We start from the raw sequence: 25,707 nt of genomic DNA on the forward strand, positions 1-25,707 counted from the left end.
GTGCGAGCCACTGGCCTCTGCTGTCAATCACAGCCTGTGAGGTAAGAGCATTGGGGGCAAGGCTGAGCTGTATGGTGTGTGTCAATTGGCACTTGGAAGGGGGAGGATCCAGGAGTGCCAGCAGGGGACACCAGATGAGGAGGATCGGGCTGCTCATGCAAAATCCTTGCACATGGCAGGTACGGCATGTTTGTTTAAAAGAAAAATACATTAACAATTTAACCACTTACTTACTGGGCACTTTCAACCCCTTCCTACTCAGGCCAATTTTCAGCTTTCAGTGCTGTCGCACTTTGAATGACAATTTGAATGCTGTACCCATATGAGTTGAGAGTTGAGCTGCATCTTGATATAGCGCAATCCTTTACCCAGCAGGGTCCCAATGTGCTTACAAACACATACACATATACATATACTAGGGCCAATTTATAGACAGGATCTGATTAACCTACCAGCATGTCTTTGGAGTGTGGGATGAAACCGGAGTACCCAGAGGAAACCCACGGAGGCACAGGGAGAACATGCAAACTCCGGGCAGACGGTGTCGTGGTTGGCATTTCAACCAGCGACCCCACTTCTGCTAGTTGAGAGTGCTAACCACTACACCACTGTGCTGCCTATATGAAGCCATATGAAAATGTTATAATTTTTTTCACACAAATAGAGCTTTCTTTTGGTGGTATTTAATCACCACTGGGTTTTTTTTATTTTTTGCTAAAAAGAAAACAGAAAAAAAAATGGTATTTTTGTACTCACCGTAAAATCCTTTTCTTTGAAGTTCATTGACGGACACAGCTCCTTTAATTCTTGACCTTAGGGTTATCACGCCACCTTCAGGAGAGGACTAGGCAGAATATGTAACACATGTAAAAACAGCAAGACTGCACAGCCCAGGGGGCGGTCCCTTTGGCTATAACCCCTCACCCTGCTTCCTGCAGCTCAGTTCATCAAAAAGCAGTACAAACATAAACAGGAGGGGTGGGTGCTGTGTCCTGTGTCCGTCAATGAACTTCAGAGAAAAGGATTTTACGGTGAGTACAAAAATCCAATTTTTCTCTTTCGTTCATTGACGGACACAGCTCCTTTAATTCTTGACCTTAGGGACATCCCCAAGCAGTGTCAAAAAAACGAGGGGTGGAAGCGGCAAAACATAACTTCACCCACAACAAAAGGAACACCTCAACAAAGGAGTTGCCATCTTAAACGGCCGCCATCAAAACCAGCAGCCAACTTATGCATCAAAAGATGCGTTTACAAAAAATGTTTTACTTAAAGTGTAAATTGCAACCTTACAAAGCCGCCTGCAAAACCTTTGCGGCCAAAGCAAGCATCCGAAGATGCGCTTACATCAACTTTGTAGAATTTAGTGAAAGTGTGAACGGACGACCAAGTTGCTGCCTTAAGCACCTGGAAGACAGGCGCTTTATGTCGGAAAGCCCAGGAGGTTCCAATTGCTCTGGTGGAATGAGCCGTGACAGGAAAAGGGGCACCTGCCCCTTTAAGGCATAGGCTTGAACCAAGATCTGTTTTATCTACTGAGAAATGGTGGACGACGAGACCGCCAGACCTTTTTCCGGGCCAGCCACAGAGACAGAGTCTGACTTCCGGAAGGGAGCCGTAGCAGACAGATACACCCGTAGAGCCCGGACCATGTCCAGGGGAATGTAAGGCAACCTCTTTCTGGTGTGTCGGCTTAGGACATAAGGATGGTAACACGATGTCCTCATTTAGATGGAATACCGAAACCACCTTTGGAAGGAAAGAGGGCTGCGTACATAGCACCGCCTTATCCTTGTGGGTGACTAGGTGGGGAGAGTTGCATGACAAGGCCGCCAACTCAGAAACCCTCCTGGCAGATGTAATAGCCACTAGAAAGACTACTTTCTGAGAAAGAGTTAACAAGGGAATCTCCCTAATGTTCTCATACGGCGGTTTCTGAAGCGCCAATATCACCAGATTCAGATCACATGGAGGTAGCGGTGGTCGAACCAGAGGGACTACGTGTCAAACCCCTTGCACAAAAGTACTCACCAATGAATGAGTTGCCAAGGGACATTGGAAAAAGACAGCCAAGGCTGATATCTGTCCCTTGATGGTGTTTAAGGCAAGTTTCTGATCCACTCCTCGCTGCAAAAAGAGCAGGATCCTGGAAACTGAGTATGCGCGCGGATGCCACCCCATCTCCTCACACATGGAGATGTAAGCCTTCCACGTACGATGATAAATCTTTCAAGACTATGACTTCCATGCCCTCAGCATAGGTCCCTTCGTACTTGGTTTCAGGTTATCGTACCTTGCAATAGAAGGTCTTCTCGCATCGGCAGCCACCAAGAAACATCCGCCACCAGTCATACTAGGAACGGCGAACCAAGGAAGTCGAGGCCAATCTTTGGTAATCAGAATCACTGGAATCCCCTCAGCCTCCACTCAGTAGACGTGGTAGAAGTTTGAGTGGGGGGGGGGGGGCATAAATCAGCTGATAATGACCCCATAGAGCCACCAACACGTCTGACGTGTCCGCCCAGGGTTCTCTTGTCCTGGACACAAACCTCTGAACCTTCCGATTGAGCCGAGAGGCCAAGAGGTCCACATCTGGTGTGCCCCACCTTAGGCAAAGGAGCCAGAATACCTCCGGATGCAACGACCATTCCCTGGGTCCAGCATCTGACTACTTGGGTAGTCTGCCTGCCAGTTTCCTACGCCCGGAATGTATATGGCCGACAGGGCCGGCACATGTTGCTCTGCCCACTGGAGGATGTGAGCAACCTCCTGTGCTGCGGCCGAGCACCTCGTTCCTCCTTGATGGTTGATATATGCCACTGCCGTGGCGTTGTCTGACTGGATTCTGACCGGATGCCCCTGTAGCCTCCCGAACCATGTGGAGAAGCACCGTCTGATAGCCTGAAGCTCGAGCACGTTGATCGGCAGTTGGGATTCTTCCCATGACCAAAGACCCTGGGCTAACTGTACGCCCAAAACTCCCCCCCCCCAACTAATCAGGCTTGCGTCCGTTGTGATCAACCGTCCAATGGACAGGAAGGAACGATTTCCCGGACCGAAGGCCCGGAGACCTCAGCCACCAGAGAAGGGAATCCCTGACTAACTGGCTCACCCGAATTTGACAATCCAGGGACAGTGGCGATTTGTTCCATTTAGACAAAATCTCCTTCTGCAAGACTTGAGTGTGAAATTGAGCATATGGTACCGCCTCGAAAGTGGCAACCATGAGGTCCAGAACTAGCATGCAGAAGCGCAGCAACGACCACCTGCGGTTCACCAACAACTTCACCGCAGCTTGAAGAGTCTGCAGCTTGTCTAAAGGTAGAAAAACTCTCGCTTCTGAGGAGTCCAACAGTAAACCCAGGTACTCCAGGTGTTGAGTCGACACTAACACCGACTTCTTTAGGTTCAGCACCCAACCAAACTCCCGGAGAGTTTGCATGGTGATCGCAACATCCTCCCCTAATTCTGAGGTGGTAGTTGCTCTCAGAAGGAGGTTGTCTAGGTAACCCACAATTGCGATCCCATGTTGCCTTAACAGCGCCAGAATTGGAGCTAATACTTTGGTAAAGACTCTGGGTTCTTACGCTAGGACAAAAGGGAGAGGTACAAACTGGTAGTGCTCTTCCCCGACTGCAAATCACAGAAACCTCCGATGCCTGAGGCATATGGGTGCATGTAAGTACGCCTCCTGGATATCCAGGGACGCCAGGAAGTCCCCCCTGATGGAGTGCAGCGACCACAGAGCAAACTGATTCCATCCTGAACCTTTGCACTTTCACAAAGGTGTTGAGGGCCTTCAAGTCCAGGATTGGACATACCCCTTCCTTTTTAGAGACTACAAAGAGATTGGAGTAAATCCCTGCAACCTTTGAAGCATCAGTACAGGTACTATCACCCCGCGCAGTAGCAGGTCCTGTACTGCCCCAAACAGGGCTTCCCAATGAGCCAGAAGTAGAGGTAGGTTGGAGGGAAAAAATCTGTTTGGTGGACAGGAAAGAAACTATCTTGTATCCCGATGAAACCAGTTCGGAGACCCATTGGTCGGACAGTAGAGAGGCCCACCGAGCTGCAAACTCCCAAAGGGGACCCCCCCCACCCGAGAGTCAGGCGGGGGCAAACCTTCATGCTGTAACATTTTTGCTCGCAGACTTGTTTGGCTTGGGAAACCAGGGACGCTTTTGTCCTTCAGCAGGTGCCTTGTCGGACTGGGAACGCTTACCTGCCGACCCAGGCGGGCGAAAAAGCCATTTATGAGTGGAAATAGAGGGCCCTTGCCTACGGCGTGGCCCCTTACCCTTCCTGGACTATGGGAGCAATGTGCTCTTTCCACCGGTAACATTTTTAATAATGTCATCCAGCGAAGCTCCAAAAAACCTCTCAACTTGGAAGGGCAAATCTGCCAGTGCTTTTTTAGATGCCTGGTCCACAGACCAGCATTTCAGCCAAATCAGGTGCCGTAGCACCATATCCAGGGCCGCATCAAAGAAATACTTAAGGTCATGCACCAACTGGTCTGCCAGCTCTACGCAGACCGGGGAAGACTGTTGCTTCTCCAATTCACGGTGCAACAACTTTGCCCATTCAGTAAGCATCTGCGACACCAAGGCCGTGGCCAGCACAGGTCGTAGCGCTGACCCCACTACCGTAAACATGGACCGGGCCACTGCCTTGGCCCTCCTGTTGGCAGGATCCTTGAAGGCAGGAGTTCCTTCTACCGGAATCATGGTTACTTTATTTAACCTGGATACCGGGGGGTCAACGGCTGGAGGAGATGTCCATTTTTTCAGGAGGCTCTCTTTAAAGGGGTAACACACCGCTATTCTTCCTGGGACTGAAAAGGCCCGCTGCGCATTTCCCCATTCCTTGTAGATAAAGTTATCAAAATAAGTCAAATACCTTAGGCAGGCCGGTTTGCGGGACTCAAAAGGGACCACCACCTCAGCAGAGGTTCCCGCTGCGTCCTGTATCTTCAGGGTATCCCGCACTGCAGTTATAAGTGCTCCTATTAGCTTTTTCCTGCGCTAACCCAGACGCAGAGTCATTCTCACTGTCCGAATGGTCCTGGTCCACATCCTCACACATGTCAGAACAGGGGCCGCCTATCACTGCGGGACCCGAGTCTAAATCAGAGCTCTCCCCAGAAGATGGGGGGGGGGGGGCAGGGAGCGTTTTTTACCCCCCTTGCGCCCGTACGCCTCTCCCACCCTGGCAACAAAGGTCTCCAGGACCGCCGACAAAGCGTTCATAGGCACCGCGTTTTTTGCAGGTGAGCCTGGTTGCAATAGCAGGGATGTCTGGGGGAAGAAGCGTCAGCTTCTGACGCCATGCTGACCCTCACTTGCCTGCCACAATTTAGGGACTTAAGGCAAGGTACACAAATCCCACCCTCCTAGCTGCTCACAGACTGAGGGGCCCCTCTGCAGGACTCCCCACTGTGACCGAATGCTGTGCTGTGCTGCCGCTGACAGCTCTGCTCTGTTTCAGTCACAAAGTGTGCTGTTCTGAGGTACACAGACCCAGCACTAGAGGTAAAAACACGCTGAGGCTACAAGCACAAGTCCTTATCACAAAAGTCACCAAGAAAATGGCAGCTGAACCTTCTAGAAAATGGCTGAAAGCCCATACACTGCATAGACTACAGGGAAATGGCTGCGGCCTGCGTGACGGCCTGTTACTGAGGTAAATTTTTACTCACAGCACCTCACAGCGAAGAAAAAAGGGTCAGAAAAGTAAAAACGGACCATAACAGACAGTGCAGCCCCCTGCCAAAGCCCAGAGCCCCCCCGGAGGACCCCCAGCCTAGGCACATACACCGCATCTCATGCCCAGTCACACAGCGGCCCCAGCAGGGGGAGGAGAGAATGAGGGATAGGGAGAGAGGAAAGGGAGAGTGAGAGACCCCCTAGTCGACCTCCCAAGGAATGCCCAGCTGCTCTATCCTGACGAGGCAGGGAGAGCCATACTTACCTCTCCTGTCGGGATTGCTGGACGCATTCCACCACAGACCCATCACCCGAGCAGTACGGGGTGGCTGTTGGCCAGGGAACACTGTGACACGGACAGCAGTAGCCCAGTCATATGTGTGCCCTGGAGCATATAGCTCACCGGCCGCCCCTGGAGCAGAAGGGGCATGTCATGGCCGACCCAGCGCGTAGCTATAGTCAGCCCGCGCTCGATGGCCAGGCTGGGGAGACTACACGGATCTATATTATCCAGCCTGTCACCCAGCTCGGCTGTTGATTGTAGATCACAGGATCAAAAATTGTAGAAACCCCCCCCCCCCCAGGACCAATGGTCCCCTCAAGGAGCCAGGTCCTTCGCCTACACTAGGCAGAAAAAAACTGAGCCGCGGGAAGCAGGGTTTGGGGTTATAGCCAGAGGGACCACCCCCTGCGCGGTGCTGTGCAGTCTTGCTGTTTTTACATGTGTTACATGTTCTGCCTAGTCCTCTCCTGAAGGCCAAGAAGAAGGTCAAGAAGTAAAGGAGCTGTGTCCGTCAATGAACGAAAGAGAAAATACATTTTTTTATAAAATTTTGCAAACAGGTAATTTTTCTCCTTCACTGATGGGCGCTGATAGGAGGCACTGAGAGGCGGCACTGAGAGGCGGCACTGATAAGTGCCACTGTTGATGGGGCACTGATAGATGTCACTGGTGGGCACTGATTAGCAGCACTGGTGAGCACTGAGAGGATCAATGTTCCTGTAACAGAAGTCGGTTAACGGCTTCCTTCTTTTTTTCCGAAGCCAATACCTGACTTCTGTTTACTTCCGTTATCAGCTGTCATTGGCTGCAGCTAAACACGTAGGTAAAGAGCTGCTGTGATTTGCCCTTTACCCTGATCTGTGATCAGCTGAGTCCCATCCATGGACGCCCTCCCGTCTTTTGACTATAGCATGGGTGGGAAGAGGTTAAATTGTGCACATTATTAGGGAAAGTGCACCAGTTGCATTGCCAGAGTAATCCACACTGGTACTTCAGATGCTCCAGCAAAATCACTCAATTCCACAGTACAAAATCAAAACTAATGGTAGACAATATAATAGACAAGAGTTACATTAAGTCACAGATCACATAAACAGGTTTGAACACAATATTTTAGTAAGTACTATTCTCACTGTATTATAACACAGAACATATAGATTCTACTCATTAAATGCTGCTTTACTAACAGATTTCTTACTGTAATTACTACAAATTGTAGAAATATTATATACTGTCACACACTCATATCAGTATGTAATATTTGTGTTTCACAATGAAAATACTTACCAACACAGCACTTTTGACAAAATTTTGTATCTGGTATTTTTGTAGAAACAGCAAACTTCCTGGACAAGGACAATGAAAAAAAAAAAACAACCAATCAACAAGCAAGTCTAGGTTTAGTTTAAAACTTCAAAAATTCAAAGGCATTAGTGGCATCAGCCACTATGCTACATTGTCACTTTCCATAGTTGCATAAGCATAACTGTATATACCTGTGTACAGCAGATAGCAGTCTTCTTGTAGCCCTCTGCATGCCATTGAGGGGGACTTACTAAGACTGGAGCTGGATCAGCTGTGCATTACAATCCACTTCAAGCTTTCATTTTCAAAGCTTAACCACATCAGCTACAGAAGATTTTTTCCCCCCTTCATTACCAGGCCATTTTTTGCTATTTGCCACTGGTAATTGCGTGGCCATGCAATGCTGTGCGCAAACAAAATGTATATAATTTTCATACATTTAGGCCAAAATGTATTTCGCTACATGTCTTTGGTAAAAAAAATAAATAAATCCCAATAAGTGAATATTAATTGGTTTGTGTGAAAGTTCTAGAATCTACAAATGATGAGATATATACTGGAATTTTTAATTATATATTTTTTAATTAGTAATGGTGTTCAGCGACTTACAGCGGAACGCGGGCAATCTGACATTAACTGGCACTTTGCCACTGACATCTCCAATGACACTAAAACAGTAATGTGTGCTAATAAAACTGTATACACTGACACTGTGTTAATGACACTGGCTGGGAAGGGGGTTAATATTTGGGGCAAAGGGTTAAACGTGTGGCTAACTAGGTTTACTGTGTGTGCTGCTTTACTGAGGGTTGTGTGCCCATTTTTGTTCCCTGCTGAAACAAAAACCCATACATCTCTTTTGTGGGAAGAGAGCTTTATGTTTTTTACATACACAAAGCTCTCTCCTGTCACTTGCTCTGATAATCAGCAGGAGCTACCTGGAAATGCAAAATTACATATACACGTGCATCTCATCAAAACGTTAATTTCAGTAATTCAATTCAAAAAGTGAACCTCATATTATATACAGTAGATATATAATACAGAGTGATATATTTCAAGCATTTCTATCTTTTAATTTTGATGATTATGGCTTATAGCTAGTGAAAACCCAAAGTTTAGTATCTCACAAAAAAATGATTATTACATAAGACCAATAAAAAAAAGGATTTCTAATACAGAAATGTTGGCTTACTGAAAAGTACTGTATGTCCATGTACAGTATAGCATGCACTCAATTCTTGGTCAGGGCTCCTTTTGCATGAATTACTACATCAATGCGTCATAATATAGGCTTATCGCATCCACGCTATACTGTATTGATGCAGTAGTTCACGCATAAGGAGCCCCAACCAAGTATTGAGTGCATACTATACTGTACATTTTTTTTCAGCAAGCCAACATTTCTGTATTAGAAATCCTTTTTTTTATTGGTCTTATGCAATCTTTCTTGGTCTACCTGACCTTGGCATCAAAAGAGCCCCTTCATTTTCCACTTCTTAATAAGTGATTACTGACTGGTAAATTCAAGGCTTTTGATATCTTTTTATATGCTTTTTCATCTTTGTAAAGTTTCATTACCTTGTTATGCAGGTCTTTTGACTGTTCTTTTCTACCTATTTGTGGCTCAGTGTCTAGCCTGTTTAGTGCATCCATGTGAGAAGCTAACAAACTCACTGACTATTTATACAGAGATACTAATTGTGATTTAAAAAGCCACAAATGCGGGAAATTAATCTTCATTTGCCTTTTTAACCTGTGTGTGTGGCCTTCTATTTATGCCATCCTGTCCCATAGCTAAAACAGGAAGAGGCAATCCTTGCAAACTAAAAGAACCTCAATTTGTGATTATTTTTATTTATTTTTTACTTTTAATGATAATGGTCAACAGGACAAATAGAGACGGCGAATCTCCCTAACAGGGATGCAAACAGCAATAAAAACCGACAGGTGTTCTATCTCCACATTATCCAAAACTAAAAAAACAAAAAAAAAATAGCTTTTAGTTATAAGTCAGAGGCAGATTGGTTACTATGCACAGCTGCTCCAGTTTTAGTAAATTCCCCTCATTGCCTGACATTTTTTTTGTTAAAAAAATATATTTAGTTTATATATAAACAAACACTTTGTCAGAATACATTCTCCCCTATACTCGGAGGCAGTGCATGAATACACCATATAACAATATAGTTACAATCACACAATAAAACGACATTCACTCAGTGGTATGATGTCCAATGTGCTGTGCAGGGTGAAATTCCCCAAACCATTACATCATGTATGATGCTACTTTACCCCATAAGCATTATGTGGCCCCCTAAGGTACCACAATAAATACTTTGTGGCACAAAGTCAGACGCGCAGTGCCGGCGTTAGACCCCTGTCCCGCATGTTCTACATTGCTCCACAACAAAAGCAAAAAGTTCAAACATTTCAACAAGCAATGGGTGTGATGGGGGATTGAAAGGAGAGATAAAAGGAGAAAAGAGTTCACAGGCTCAAAGCTTGACTGAAGGACAAAGACATATAAGGGACAGTGGAAAACTTCTCAGACATCCTCCTGCTCGTTAGAATTCAAAAGGCAATAGCCTCTGAGCAGATTGTGGACCCAGTCTGTTAGTTCTTAATGGGCATTTTATCTTCTCCCTCTGGTGGACGAGGCGCTTTCTGGCACACCACAAATTGGCCTTAAAGCAGCACATTAACCGGCAGGCACCATCCATGTACTCTTGTACAAATGCAACACAAAATAGTCTGTTCATCATCCCAAAGTGGGTGAGGGCTGCCTGCGGTACAAAGTCTTTGAGTTCTGGTTCCAGGATCCTCAACAGGTTCTGGGCAAAGGGGCACTCCCAGAAAACATGCAAAGCAGTTTCTTTTTGGATAATGCTAAAGGGGCAGTGCCTATATTAGGCTTCTGGCATGTATGAATTGTGTGAGACATGCTGCTTCCATATTAACAAGGGCTAAATATCACCAAATTTAAAACTACACGATCAAAAGGATTAGCAGGTTCCTTTAATAAACTCTTATTTGGTCTTTTGAACTTTTTGCGATTTGAAGCTAAAGAAGTTGCAGGATAAGAAATGAGAACAGTTCTGGGATGTAGTTTTTCACCATTATATAGGTGAGAACTATCTCCAATGCAAGGTTGCAAAATACAGGGAGGAGACACACCCAAACTAAACGTTGGAACGTGTCTAACTGGAAAATATCAGTGAATTAGAGATGCTGGAGGATCGCTGAGTAAAAGTCTGTAAAGCAGTCATATAACTGAAGATGTCTTGCCAGAGAGGCAAGTAAGTGTGGAAAGGGAAACAATGGCATAAGGGGAGTACTGAGAACACGATCAAGGCAATCATAAGTACTAAGCAATATGAGTCTTGGAAGTGCTGCTGCATCTATCATGGGGCATATGCACGGTTTTCAGGTGTAGCGGGAGCTTGCTCCCACACTGGGAGATCGTTGTCTGCATAGCAGTATCAGCTGCGTTGGGGGGCCATCACCAGGTCGTTGTTACCAAGGGCAGGGCACTATTCAGTCCTCAGGGAAGCAGTCAGCCTCTCACTGTCCCCGGATGTCACGGCATTAGAAGTCTTACTGTCACACCCAGGTTTGACCTGCCGAGTCCTGTGGTTCACAGGCTTAAGGGGTCAAATATTCCTTTTTGCAGCTTGTCATTTTCTTTTACTGGTCATATGTACCTGTAACCTATTGTTCCACCACCAAATCTGACCTGACATGCAGCCCCAGATAGTCATTCATGCCAACACTGTCATTATGACCAGGTGGGCAGATGCATGAACCACTGCAAACTCACTTTCAGTAGGGAAGGGGCATGGATCATGAACTCATCAATTGGCGCCTGTCCCTGGGCAACGGTAGTCACTGTTAACAGGTCATTATGTTGGGTTGCTCAGAATTCATGGCTTTCCTTCCACTAGCCCGGTTACACCAGGTCAGCATGTTGCATGCTTCAGGTGTTCGCTTCCTTAGTGTAATTGCTGGCTTGTACTTCCCCATCATTTCAGTGCATATTTCATGGCTTTGTTGCAGGTGGATTCAACTTTTACATGCTGGAGCAGCTAGGTGCGTTCAGTGTTTCTTTTAGTCGGGGTCATTCATCCAGGTGCATTGCATAGTAGGATCTGTCAATGTCTATGGATCTGTGTGGGCTGAGGTTTAGTTTGTTTAGTGATTGTATTTGTTTCAATTTTCTCGCCGTACATCATAAGTCATATGTTGCATGTCACTTTCATTCCCATTATCTGCCTACCATGGTCTGTAGGTGCCAAGTCCTGAGTGTTCGCTTTTTAATTGCCTGTCTAGCGCTGCAGGTTACTCTGACTTCCTCAGCACACACACGGGGGGGGGGGGGGGGGGGGGGGGGTCACGGTCACTAGGTGCTCCCATGCGCTGCTTTAGTTTCTTTCAGCACCACACATGGTTTTACATAGGTAGCGTGGTAGGGTATTGTTGGTGGTTAGTCTAACAATCTCTAGTTGGTGTTTCCTCAGATTTGAACATGTCACACGTATTGGAGAATGACAAATTTGCCTTCATCCCTCCTACTCCAATCAGGGGCCTGGAGCACGGAAGCACGCCATCCCTGAGGACCTGGACTATTCCAAAAGTTATTGCTGAGCTCCATTGTAGGGGCATTCCGTTCTCGGCCATGGCCAGGAAAGGGGAGTTGTTTTTTCCAAACCCTGCCCAGCCGCAGCCATCCACCAGTGCACATCTCTGACTCAGATCCATACAGTTTTAAATATGATCTCCAGTTCAGCAGTTACAGGATAGGATGGATGTGATGGAGGCCCATCCAGCTACAGTGGAAGTTACAGCGGCCTCCCTGTGCCATCCGGAGCCTCTGTAGGTAATACCAGTGTGCTGTTACCTCTTGCTGTTCCTTCCCCACTATCAGTACTACCTTCTGTATCTCCTGTGCAATTCATCCCAGCCAATCTGAAAAAAAGATATTCTGAAGGGAAAGGACATCAACCTAGCATTCCTGCTCATAGCTTCGCAGGGCATTGTCGAGAACAAGGCTTACGCTTGCGGGGAAGACTCGGTGGTCCTCAAAACAAGGGGTCCGAGGCTTAATTGCAAACTGAGCATAGCCAAATTTGTTCTCTCCTTTGGTATTTATAGGGATGTTATTTGTGCCGTCAGGAGAGAGACGTTTTACCTGTATGTCCACAAGGTGATGGATCTAGTCCACAAATATGGCGGTTATACATTTTATGATCACTGGTCGTTTTTGGCTAAGGTTGTTGCCATGTGGGCAGAGTTTCAGTGAGTCACATGTTGGAGCAATTAAGACCTCAGTCAGAAGTCTCCAACTTGTGGTAACGGTCAGTCATCTGCTCAAACCACCAACTGGTGTCCTAACCTGGAACATCCGGTTCCTTCAGGTTCCACCAGGCAGGGGTTCAATGGCTCCTCCACAGGGCCTTTGGGGCAGGTAAACTGGGCAGACCCATGGTCTGCTACTACAATCAATGCAGGCTCCTCCATATATGTGTCAACTGTTTTAGAGCGCACCCAAGCCTGCCTTCCTAGTTTAAATTCTATCATTCCATCAGAGGAATTTTCACTGCAATATTTGTCAGTAGACTTGGCCATTCAGCATATTTTACAGACTGGTAGGGGCACTTGGTTATCCAAAACAAATATTTTGGATGCCTTCAAACTCCTCCCCATCAAACCTTCTCTCTGGCAATATCATGGGTTCAAATGGCGGGAGCAGTATTATTTTGCCACTAAACTGACGTTTGGTTCCATGAGCAGTCCCTGGCTCTTTAATATTTTTGCCTCAGCTCTCAATTGGGTATTGTCCAATCAAAGTGTGTTGCAAGCGCATTCATTACTTGGATGACATTTTGTTATTAGAAAGAACGGCACAGCCTCCCAAGGACCTTGTAGCACTCACGGAACTGTTTAGGCATCTGAACGTCCCCGTGGCAGCCCACAAGGTAGAAGGGCCTTCCACTGTGATTACCTTTTTCTGTATCCCCTTAGACAACGATCACATGATCGCCAGTTTGCCTCAGGAAAATCTGGTTAGGATTCAAGGCATCATTCACAATCTGGTCAAGTCCCCTGTGTGCTCCAAGAAAGATTTGCAGTCACTGTTAAGCATGCTCAATTTTGTCATGAGAATTATTCATCATGGCAGATAATTTGTCTCTAGGTTATTGGCTCTTCTTCCCCTGTACCAGGACTCTGATTCGGCGGTGAAATTGCAGGCTGATGCTCGTGCAGATCTGCTCATGTGGGATCAGTTCTTGTGCAACTGGGACAGGATCTCAATGTTTAGCCATCTGCTGTCAACCATGTCCCCCAGAATTTTTTCGGATGCGGCCACCTCAGGAGGTTTTTCAGCTATTTTTGGGTGTCAGTGGTTGGCTGGCTCATGCCCCCCCGAGGTTTCTAACATTTACAGGTTTGCTCAGACTACCATACTGTTTGAAATCATTCCAATAGTGGGGGCTCCTCTCACTTCTGGACACTCTTGGTTTGGGCATACAGTTTTTTTCTTCACGATAACTTAGCCACAGCTGAGATTATCAATAAAGTTAGAGCCTGATAATTTCCTTCATGCCCAGGTTGACGTGGTTGGGCCTCAGGTCCAATTTTAATTTTCAGGGTGAGTTCATAAGTGGTGTCTATAATGTGACTGACGATGCCTTATCTCGGTATGACTTCCAGCGTTTCTTCCTAAAGCATCCAGAAGCAGATCCGGTGGGCAAGCCGTTTCCATCTTTCTCCCTGCTGACGTTGAATTAAACACACTCAGGGTGCAGACTTCCAACCTGGTGAATGATTCCCTATCAAGAAACACTCTCAGGACATACAAGACAGTGTGGAGGGGTTTCTGTAGCTTCACGTCCCTCCATCCCTGCAACCGGGTTGGAGATGTCAAGTACATGATGGCTTTCATGGCCTGCTATCCCTTTCATTCAACACCATCAAGCTATACCTGTCAGTACTTCTCACTTCACAATCCTGGCAGACTGTCCATTTTTGCAGCTCATCCCATCAAAGCCATGCTTAAAAGGTATCCAGAAGAGTCAGAGAAAGCCAAAGACATGCATGCCTATTTCCGGACAGATTTTCCATGGGCTAGCAGAGTTGTTGATGCCCCCGTTGAAGATCCCTAGTGTCAAAATGCATCGGGCATGCTCATTTGAGACTCCCGCATTGCTTTTTTATCCTTTCCATTTTATTCATTGGATTTTGGATTGTTTTTACTTCATTTTTTACCTTACAAGTTGCTGTGAGAATTTATAACCCAATAAACGATATTGGTTGACCTGCACCATATGGAGATTTTTCCTCTTATTCCCTTTTATATTTCACCTTGCCATTTTTGATCCTGGTCTGCCCATTCCTATGTGGATCCTTCTGGGACATCTTTGTCTGCCGCACCAATGGTCCTCTGTGGACTTTCACGGTTCTGGGATTGTGAGCTGCATATCAATGCATCCTAGGTGACACCTACAGGAGAATTACAAGCGCATTTGACCCACTGCCGTATAGTATGTGTGTCCATCTTTGCCGGTTAGAGTACCCTATCGTGTATACACTGCTGTCGGGATTTGATTGACATATTTATATCTGTGTCAACTGTTTCATTTGATTAGTTCATTAGTACCCATGGTGCCTTCTCTTGAGTGTTTTTACACATTGTGTGGATTTTATTGTACAATTTATAGTTTATAAATTTTCACATTTACACATTTTTCACTCACATGATTATGTTCATATTTATGGGGCTATATGTTTCAGCGCTACACATATTGTTTCACTAGCAGAGTTGTTGTTCCTTTCCTCTTTTGGGGTAGGTGCCAGTTTGGTCCTCAAGGTGGCTGTTTTCCCATGTTACTCTGGTTTCCTCAGACCCAGGGAGGTGTCCCAAGCCAGCCATAATGCACCTGTACTCCTCAAAGGTAGTTTTACCAGGTTATCCGATCATTTTTCACTTCAACTCCCCAATAATAAAAACTGTCTCACAGGTCAGGGTTTCGTGATCAATTATTACAAAACCAACGCTTTCTGGTGTCCAGTTAAGGTCTTGGATCAGCTCTCCTCCATGTTCACAGCGGCCCCTTTTGATAGATCATTAATTCCCTTCCCCACGCAGCCTCTTGCTTCCATTCAGTTCATCTCACATGTCAGAATTCTGATTACTAACTTGGGGTTAAACCCAAAACAGTTTTCAGGTCATTCCTTTAGGATTGGGGCAGTGTCCGCAGCATCCAAGCAGGGGGTTTCATCCCATGTCAAATACATGGGACTCTGGCAATTGTCCTGTTACAGTGGGTATATTCCTGATCCCCAAGTGGAAGTCAAACATGCTTTTGCAACTTTGCTGGATTAGTGGTTTGTTATGCGTTCCATTAAACTTCACATTATTGTACCTAGTTTGTGTCTCTTTTGCCCTCTTTTAAGCATACTCTCACATGCGACCATGGTGCACCACAGGTTGCTTGGATGGGGTAATAGGTCTCCCCCGGTATGCAGACTCTGACTACAAGTTAAAAGGCTGGCCATTAGCTAGCCTGTATTTGTAGGAGTCTGGAGCTTATAAACCCCCCTCCTTCCCTGCACACTCGTCAGCTAGTGTTTCGGGGTTCCATCCCACCCTCCTGTATCTGGACTCTGACTACAAATTTAAGCTTGCTCAAGCATAAATAAAGGCTTTCTAGAAATTGCCTTTTTTGTGCCTATTGAAGTACGTGAAGGCTGCACATGGCTATGTATATCTAGCCAGACACCAGAGCAAGTATATGGCTAAATGGTGAAGAATTACCTTCATGAAATGCTGGTGGTGAAAAATCTTCAGCAGCCTCTGCTCAGATGTCCCCTGCCTTCTGAAAATGTGTGGCAGGCAATTCAGGGAAGGAAAAGTTAGGTTTGAATTTGCTACCAAAAGCTGTTATACAAGTTTGCCAAAGACAAAGAAATAGTACACTTTTCATCTAAAATGTTTCCTCTCACCTGGGCAGTATTCTGTCAGGCAGTTTGTGGGCTGGAATGGCAACAGGTAATTTCTGCATTTGTCTTGCATAATCAAACAAGCCAGGGAGATTGTGTGAATATAGCTGGGAAGCTTTACCTGCAAGTAACACAGAAATTATACTTTATGGAGGTCTATTTATCAAAGATGTAATGAGCAATATAGCCAACATTAAAAACAATATTTTTAGCAAAAGTTTATGTATAAAGTCAAATTAGTGGACATTCATCTAAAGAAAATTACATTCCCCGACATTAGGCAACATCATTATGAGAATGTCTTTAAGATTTGCCCTATTTAACATTCACCTATTAGCCAACTTCTTTGTGGATAAAATACACTGTCAAATAATTGCATTTGCTAAATGAAAATGCAGTGAATGGATTTTTTAATACAGGGTCCTTTCTAGGGTTAACTTTCTTTGTAATTATTTTTTGTAGATATGAAAATCACATAAAAATAAAGTACACTTACAATGAGGGAAATAATTATTTGATCCCCTGCTGCAGATTTTGTAAATTTGCCCACTAACAAAGAAATCAAGGGTCTATATTTTTTATCATAGGTGTATTTTAAATGATAGCGACAGAATATCAACCAAGAACACGTGATACAAATGTTATAAATTGAGTTTCAGTTCAGTGATTAACATAACTATTTGATCCCCAAGAAAAACATGACTTAATACTTGGTGGTGAAAACCTTGTTGGCAACCCCCACCACCCTAAGTCCTTCCCTGCCCATTATCTCCTACTTTGTTTGCTTTTAGATGATCCCTGGATACCCTCCTCTTCAGAGAAGCCTATTTCTGTCCACATCTAACAACTGTACTTGCATTTTCTCCACCCTGAGCAGGGCCCTCTAATTCCTCCTGTATTGAATTGTATTGTAACTGTGCATTCTGCCCTCATATTGTAAAGCACTGTGCAAACTGTTGGTGTTATATAAATCCTGTATAATATTATTAATAATACATGTTCCCCAGGGCAGTACCTGGACCCTCATACCCCTTTGCATATAAGCCTTTAAAATTGCCACTTTTGATCTCTCCTGTTCCATCCATCTATACCACTGAGCTGTTGTGTCCTGACAGGGGGGCGGCCTCCCTCCCCGGACACTCTGATCAGGAGTGGGTCGGCTGCTGGTTTTCCAGCATACTAGTCTGCCAGAAACCAGGCTGGCTTCTAATGGACAGACTGACATACACACGCACTGAATGTCGGACATTTTTTTTAACCAGTCGATCCCTCCTGACATTCAGGCTCATGTCTACAGGGCTTTAGTCTGCATGTTATATAGTGATATATAGTGACATAGTGATCACATTATCAAGAACCACTCCGAATAATAAACAATCATCAGAGGAAACAACCTCCTCCCTGATGTAGGCTGCTAGTTCCCAAGGGGGAGAACATACTATAATATACTGAGTATGTTAAAGTGTTTGTAAACCTCCATTTTCAATTTGTACTGGTAGAGTAAATATCTCCTAAATGTGCACCGTTTAGGAGATATTTACGCTGTACTGCGCTGATGATGTCATTGGCGCATGCGCTGTTAAGAAATAGCCCTCTGTGACGTTTCTTCACTAGCGAGTGCCGTGACTGGAAGCATGCGCGGGAGTGACGTCATGCAACTCCGGCCAGTCACAGTGGGAGCCCACGGCCCCAGAAGCAAGAGGGGCAAAGATGGATGTGTCCTGCAGCAGGGACAGCGCAGGCTTCATTTGCAGGTAAGTGCCACATAATGGGCTAGTATGCGATGCATACTAGCTGCCCATTATGCTTTTACTTTGCAGGGAACAAAAGAGGATGTAAAACCCATCAGGGTTTACTTCATCTTTAAGCATTGTACCAACTAGTTATTACCCAAAGTCAGGGGAAACAATACCTACACATCTAGAGAAAACCAAAAGGGAAAAAAAACAACCTGGTGACTTCTTAGATATAATAATACATACTGGAACTATTAAAAAAATGAACAGCATTGTAATAAAATTAGAGCTGGCTGTAAATACTATTCCAAACGGTATTAACAGATTTAGGCTTCAATTACACCAATCAGTTTTTTCATGCTTTTTGCAGAAACACAGGACATTATTTTTAACATGGGTTCCTATGGAACACGTTCACATCAATGCATTTTTGTGCCTCTGGATTTTTGGTAAAGGTCAGTGACTTTTTTTTAACTGCAAAATGGTGTATTTTTGGTTCAATAGACTTCAATGGAGAAGCTGCAGTAAAGTATGTAGCGCATTTTTGTCTGTGTTTTCACTGCAAGTTAGGTCATTATATGTATCCTTACAGTTGCTTTGCAGAAAATTACTGGCATGTATACAGACATCCCAACCTGCAAAAACGAATTTCAGGGAGGTGGCAAACTAATTTTGGGGAGGTGAGCGTGGCTTAAACTGCGCTACATATTGCACGTGGCTTAAATGGGGTATGGTTTTATAGAGTCTGAGATAACTTGCATAGTGCAGAATGTAGTACGGTTAAATAGGGAATGTACAGTGCAGTGTATGGCGGTGGGTAGTATGTGCAGGAGAGGAGTTCGGCGTGTATGTAGGGGGGTATAATGTGCATGTGAGGAGTGTGGAGTGTACAGCGGCGAGTAGTATGTGCAGGATAGGGTCAGTAGGGCAGTGGACAGCGTCAGTAGTTCTTTATTTTTATAATTCTTTTTTTTACAATTAAATGTTTTTTTTTTTATTCACAACGATTGGCAGTGGGGGTAGTGGACAGTGTCAGTAGAGCAGCGTGTGTCAGTAGTTTTTTGTTTTTATTATTTTCTCTATTATTTTTTACAATTTTGTTGTTTATTATTTTCTTTAAATATTTTTTTCACAGTGCTTCTAGGGAAGAGGTGGGGAGTATGTGGCAGTGATGGTGTCAGTAGTTAACATTTTTTTACAATTTTTTTTTAATGCTTTTCGGGGGGGGGGGGGGGGGTTGGGGCAGTGAACTGTGGTGGTAGGGCAGGGGGGTGGTCTCAGCAGTTATTTTATATATTTTTTTTATAAATTAATTATTTTTTTTTACAATTAATTTTTTTCTTTTTTTGGGGGGGGGGACTTTGGTAGGATATCAGGGGTCTAAATACGGCTCCTCACCATTTATAAACTGAGCATAGTAACACACAGATTACTCTGCTCAGTTTTCACAGGAGCAATCTCACGGTGTCCAATTCAGAAAAGGAAGGGGCCGGTAAAGGACCTGTCCCTTCCTCCGTTCTCCATCCTGACAGATCTTCCCTCTTCTCCTGCCGGCTGTGGGGGACGAGGGAGGGCAGAGCAGGACAGGGAGACGCAGAAGAACGGGGGGGGGGGGGGTAAAGGATTCGGAGGGGGGCTGGAGGAGGATATAAGGAACAGTCAGGGATGATCGGTGCAGCAGGAGGGACAGCTGTTATTACCGATCTCCTGCTGTACCGATCATCCCGACTGTGAACCAAGGGACCATCCAAGATCAGCCCCGCAGCCAAGTTATTGGGCAGCACTTGTGGATGACTGGGAGGCTCCCGCACTTCGCAGGAGACTTGGGATGTCTGTGTATATTACCAGACATATATCTGTTTGCTATGTCTATCAACAATTTACTACATGTTCTACATAATAAGTATAACATAGCAATTTTTTAAAATTGTATTCATGGTCAATATTTTAAATCGCATAATTATTTCCACATGGTATTCCAATTATTTCATGCCTATGCCTATTAATCTGAACAATCTTGATGTTTGTAAGCTCCTGTGTGAAGATCCCCACATATGCTATGCCTTGTGGGTAGGCACTGTTGTGTCACACATTTCACTGAACCTGCATTTTAAACTGTAGAAATGCTGAGAAGAGGAATACTTCTTGCAGGCAGCAAGATACCATGGGACATGTTGTCCTCATAAACTGAAAGTATACCAAAGGTATGAGCAGAGGAGAAGCTGAAAAGCATGCATGGAAAGCAGAACATTGTGTAAAGAGGTGGCCAACAGACAGGTAGAACTCACCTAGACGTTTCCTATGACACAGCAAATCTTCACTTATTGATTTTTTAGGTCCACAAAGTGTCAATAAAGTAGCATTTTATAAATACCTTCTGGGGTAAAACTAAACATCCCTAGTATTATCATTTTAGGAAAACACATAAATGCAAACTAAAAGGGGGCATTTTTAGTGCAACAGAAAAATAGATCTAAGGGTAAGTGACTTTATAAAAATTTCAAGAGTGCAGGAACTGAACTTTTTTACTTTTAATTAGTAGTTTTTGCTAATAGTTTTCCTTTATTTAGTACATTACACTATATTGTAGCATATTTAACCACTTAAGCCTTGGACCATTTTGCTGGCCAAAGAACAGAGAACTTTTTGCAATTTAGCACTGCGTCGCTTTAACTGACAATTGCAGGATCGTGCGACGTGGCTCCCAAAGAAAATTGACGTCCTTTTTTTCCCACAAATAGAGCATTCTTTTGGTGGTATTTGATCACCCGGCGGTTTTTATTTTTTTGCGCTATAAACAAAAAAAAGAGCGACAATTTTGAAGAAAATGCATTATTTTTTACATTTTGCTATAATAAATATCCCCCCCCCAAAAAAAAAAAAAAAAATTATATATATATATATATATATATATATACATATATATATATATATATATATATATCTATATATATATATATATATATATATATATATATATATATATATATATATATATATATATATATATAAAAAATTCCTCAGTTTAGGCCGATACGTATTCTTCTACATATTTTTGGTAAATTGCAATAAGTGTTTGATTGACTGATTGTTTTTCGCAAAAGATATAGCGTTTACAACATAAGGGATAGTTTTATGGCATTTTTAGTAATATTTTTATTTTTTTACTAGTAATGGCGGCGATCAGCAATTTTTATCATTACTGTGACACTATGGCAGACACATCGGACATTTTTGACACATTTTTGGGACCATTGTCATTTATACAGCAATCAGTGCTATACAAATGCACTGATTTCTGTGTAAATGACACTAGCAGTGAAGGGGTTAACCACTAGGGGGCAATGTAGGGGTTAAGTATGTCCTGGGGAGTGATTCTAACTGTGGGTGGGGGGGGCATGGCTACGTGTGACATGTCACTGATCTCTGCTCCCAATCACAGGGAGCAGAGATCAGTGACACTGTCACTAGGCAGAATGGGGAGATGCTTGTTTACATTAGCATCTCCCCGTTCTTCCTCTCCGTGACACGATCTCGGGTATCCCCCCGGAAATCGGGTCCACGGGACCCAAAACTAACGCAGCTTGCCGTGCACACGCTCCCGCCTCTTAAAGGGCAACGTACAGGAACGTTAGTTTGTGTGTGCGAGCCCTTCTGCCGCAGTATATCTGCGTGAGGCAGTCGGCAAGCGGTTAAAGAAAAATACTTTAATTGTACAGAGTTTGATGACAACAAAAATAGGATTTTTGTACTCACCGTAAAATCCTTTTCTCTGAAGTTCATTAACGGACACAGCAGCTCTTCTTGACCTTAGGGTTATATCGCCCCTTTGGGAGAGGACTAGGCAGAAAGTGTTAAAAACAGCAACACTTGTACAGTACTGCCCAGGGGGCAGTCCTACTGGCTTTAACCCCTGGGTGGTACTGCATCCAGCAGCACAGTTCGTCCAAAGCAGTACAAACATAAATAGGATGGGTGGGAGCTGTGTCTGTCAATGAACTTCAGAGAAAAGAATTTTACAGTGAGTACAAAAATCCTATTTTCTCTATCGTTCATTGACGGACACAGCAGCTATTCTTGACCTTAGGGACGTCACCAAGCAGCGTCAAAGAAACGGAGGAGTTGCAACTTTAAACAGCTGCCTGCAAAACCTTGCGGCCAAAGCAAGCATCTGAAGATGAGCTCACATCAACCTTGTAAAATTTAGTGAAAGTGTGAACAGACGACCAGGTCACCGCCTTACACACCTGGTAAATGGACGCTTGATGTCGGAAAGCCCAAGAAGCACCAATTGCCCTGGTAGAATGCGTGACAGGAAAGGGAGGCGTACGTACTCTTATGGCATAAGCCTGAACTACAATCTGTCTGATCCACTGAGAGATGGTGGCCGATGAGACCGCCAGTTCCTTCTTCGGACCAGCCACCGATACAAACAGCGAGTCCGACATCCGAAAAGGAGCCGTAGCACACAGATACATCCATAGAGCCCGCACCACATCCAAGGAATGCAACGCAACCTCTTTGGGGTGTGACAGCCGAGGACATGAGGACAGAAGCAAAATGTCCTCATTTAGATGAAAGGCCAAAATAACCATTGGAAGAAACGAAGGCTGTGGACACAGCCCCACCTTATCCTTGTGGAGAATCAAGTAGGAAAACTTGCAAGACAAGGCCGCCAACTCAGAAACCATCCTGGCAGATGTAATGGCCACTAGAAAGACTACTTTCTGAGAGAGTGTCAATAAGGGAATCTCCCTAATATTTTCAAAAGGCGGTTTCTGAAGCACCGAGAGCACCAGATTCAAATCCCACGGAGGTAGCGGTGGGTGAACCAGAGGGGCCACATGTCGAACCCCCTGAACAAACAAACTTACCAATGAATGAGTCACCAAGGGACGCTGAAAAAAAGACAGCCAAAGCTGATAACTGACCCTTAATGGTGCTTAATGCAAGTTTCTGATCCACTCCTCCCTGCAAAAACAGCAGGATCCTGGAGACTGAATATATACGTGGACGCCACCCCATCTCCTCAGACATGGAGATGTAGGCCTTCCCCGTACGATGATAAATCTTCAGAGAAGAAGACTTCCGTGCCCTCAACATAGTGGATATTACCAAATCCGACAGACCTCGGTCCCTTAGCACCTGGCTTTCAAAAGCCATGCTGTTAAAGCCAGTGTCGGTAAAGCAGGATGAAGTATTGGACCTTACGACAGAAGGTCCTCTCGCATCGGCAGTCGCCAGGGAACATCCACCACCATTCATACTATGAATTACCGGAATTCCTTCGGCCTCCACTCTGCAAAGTAGATGTGGTAGAAGTTTGAGTGGGGGAAAAGCATAAATCAGTCGATAATGCATGCGGGCCGGCTTGTGGGACCCGAAAGGGACCAATACCTCTGTAGGTGTCTCTGCCGTATCCTCCCTTTTTTAGGGTATCCTGCACTGCTGTAATAAGTGCTCCTACAAGCGCCTTTTCCCACGCTGACCAGGACACTGAGTCATCCTCACTGTCTGAACGGTCCTGGTCCGCATCCTCTGATAGATCAAAACAGTCTGAATCAGACTTTCTCCAGAAGACGGTGGGTGGGGGCCATTTTTTACCCCCCTTGCCACTTCCACCCTGGCAACAAAGGCCTCCAGGACTGTTGACAGAGTGTCCATAGGCACCGCAGGTGCAGGGGAACCAGCTGCAATCACAGGGATGTCTGGGGAAGAAGTGCTAGTTTCTGGCGCAATGCTTACCCACACTAGCCTGTCACCATTTAGGGACCTAAGGCAAGGCACACAAAAGTCCACCCTCCTAGCTGCAAAGACTGAGGGGCCCCCGTAGGATTCACCACCCTGACCCAGGTATTGCGCTGTGCTGCTGCTGTCTACTCTCCCCTGTCATCCATGAGGTGTCTGTGTGGAAGCGCGCTGTTCTAGAAGGAAACAAGTGCCCAGTGCTAGAGGCAAAACCACTTGAGACTACCAGAAAATGGCCGCTGGCCGACCCAGCAAAAAATGTATGAGAGCGCCAAGAAGTTGGCCACCGAACTACTAGAAAATAGCTGAAGGCAAAAAAAAACAACTGTTTTGGCTACCACAAAATGGCAGTGGCCCCAGGAAAATGGCCGTGGAGAGCGCGGCGGCCTCCCCACATGGCTCAGACAGCACAGACACCCACCGTGGCCCAGAAAAAATGGAAGAGGGTGAGCGGACCCCCAACACCCAGAGCAGCCCCATACCAGGGCCCAGAGCCCCCCCCCGGAGGACCCCCGGCCAAGTATGTGCACCGCACCCCCATGTGCCCAGTCAAACAGCGGCCCATAGCATGGTGAGGAGGGAAAGGATCGGGACTGAAGAAAGAGTGAGAGACCCCTTGTCGACCTCCCAGTGAATGCCCAGCTGCTCCATCCTGCCGAGAAAGGTGGAATCATACTTACCCCTCCTGCAGGAACTGCTGGAAGCATTCCACAGACAGACCCATCACCTGAGCAGTACAGGGTGGCTGCCGGCCATGGCACACTGACAGAGACAGCAGGTAGCCCTGTCATATGTGGGCCCCGGAGCATATAGCTCACAACCACCCCTGGAATAGATGGGGCATGTCGTGGCTGCCCCAGCGCATAGCTAGGGCATGCTCACGCTTGATGGCCAGGCTGGGGAGACTACCAGGAGCTATATTATCCAGCCTGTCACGCAGCCTGGCTGTTGATTGAAGATCACAGGAATCAAAAATGCAGAAAAGAGAAAAAAAAAATTCCCAGGACCAATGGTCCCATTAGGAGCCAGGTACTTCTATATTAGGCAGCAAAAAAGCTGCTGGATGCAGTGTGAGGGGTCATAGCCAGTAGGACCACCACCTGGGCGGTACTGTGCAAGTGCTGGTACTTTTAACACTTTCTGCCTAGTCCTCTCCTAAAGGGGCGATATAACCCCAAGGTCAAGAAGAGCTGCTGTGTCCGTCAATGAACGATAGAGAAAATGGTACAAAACTCTTACAAATTGTTTTCATCCTGGCCCCCCCGCAGCTTTATGCCTTGATGTGCTAGTTTTCATCACATACTAACAGAGTATGACAGACTTACCTGTCAAAAGATGTCCTCAAACGCTATGCTGTCAACGCTAGAGTGCGTCCACCTTCACACGGTCTTCCCCCTCGGCTTTGCGCCGCTCATCCGCTTGAATGTCCAGCCCACGATGATGTTACTCCTAAGCATGGGAGTTTCATCACCGCAGTACAAAGCATGTGCCATACTGTACTCTGTGCTGTGCATGCACAGCTCAGTGTACATTGCCACTGACAGACAGAAAAAACGGTCTCTTCTGTCAGCGTTTTTTTTTTTTTAAAGATAAATACCACTTTAAGAAACTAGGTATTGTATAGCCACTTGCAGAATCTTTCGACCAAAACCAGACACATCCACCTTACAGAACTAAGAGAGTCTTAAAGATCTCAGACAGAGAGGGCCTGATAACAAAAACACCCAGAAGCACTCACCGCCCTAGTAGAGTGAGTTTAAATGGGAAAAGAGATACTTATCTCACAACTCATAGGCCTGCACAAAAACCCATTGAAACTATCTATAAATAGTGGATCTGGAAGCCAGAGAACCTTCAGGGAATCATTCTGCCTAAAGAATGCAGTGACCGAGAAGTAAACCCTGAAGGCGTTCACCATATCCAGGCAACA

The 25,707-nt window shown here is 45.3% G+C and overlaps 1 protein-coding gene across 4 annotated transcripts in view; it reads right to left on the reverse strand.

Annotated features, from left to right (window-relative positions):
* The window catches only part of MAP4K3 (mitogen-activated protein kinase kinase kinase kinase 3), a 783,526-nt gene that overhangs the window by 70,153 nt on the left and 687,666 nt on the right, over positions 1-25,707 (reverse strand). For all 4 annotated transcript variants that reach the window (XM_077486491.1, XM_077486490.1, XM_077486493.1 and 1 more), the window contains 2 exons: positions 16,297-16,414; positions 7,276-7,334 (listed from right to left, as the gene is read on the reverse strand). In XM_077486491.1, the coding sequence (XP_077342617.1) occupies positions 7,276-7,334; positions 16,297-16,414 (177 nt within the window). The remainder of the gene's footprint in view (positions 1-7,275; positions 7,335-16,296; positions 16,415-25,707) is intronic.

Source organism: Lithobates pipiens, unplaced genomic scaffold (assembly GCF_037356315.1).
Source record: "Lithobates pipiens isolate NorthernLeopardFrog02 unplaced genomic scaffold, aLitPip1_a1.2 Scaffold_18, whole genome shotgun sequence".
NCBI classification, from domain to species: domain Eukaryota; kingdom Metazoa; phylum Chordata; class Amphibia; order Anura; family Ranidae; genus Lithobates; species Lithobates pipiens.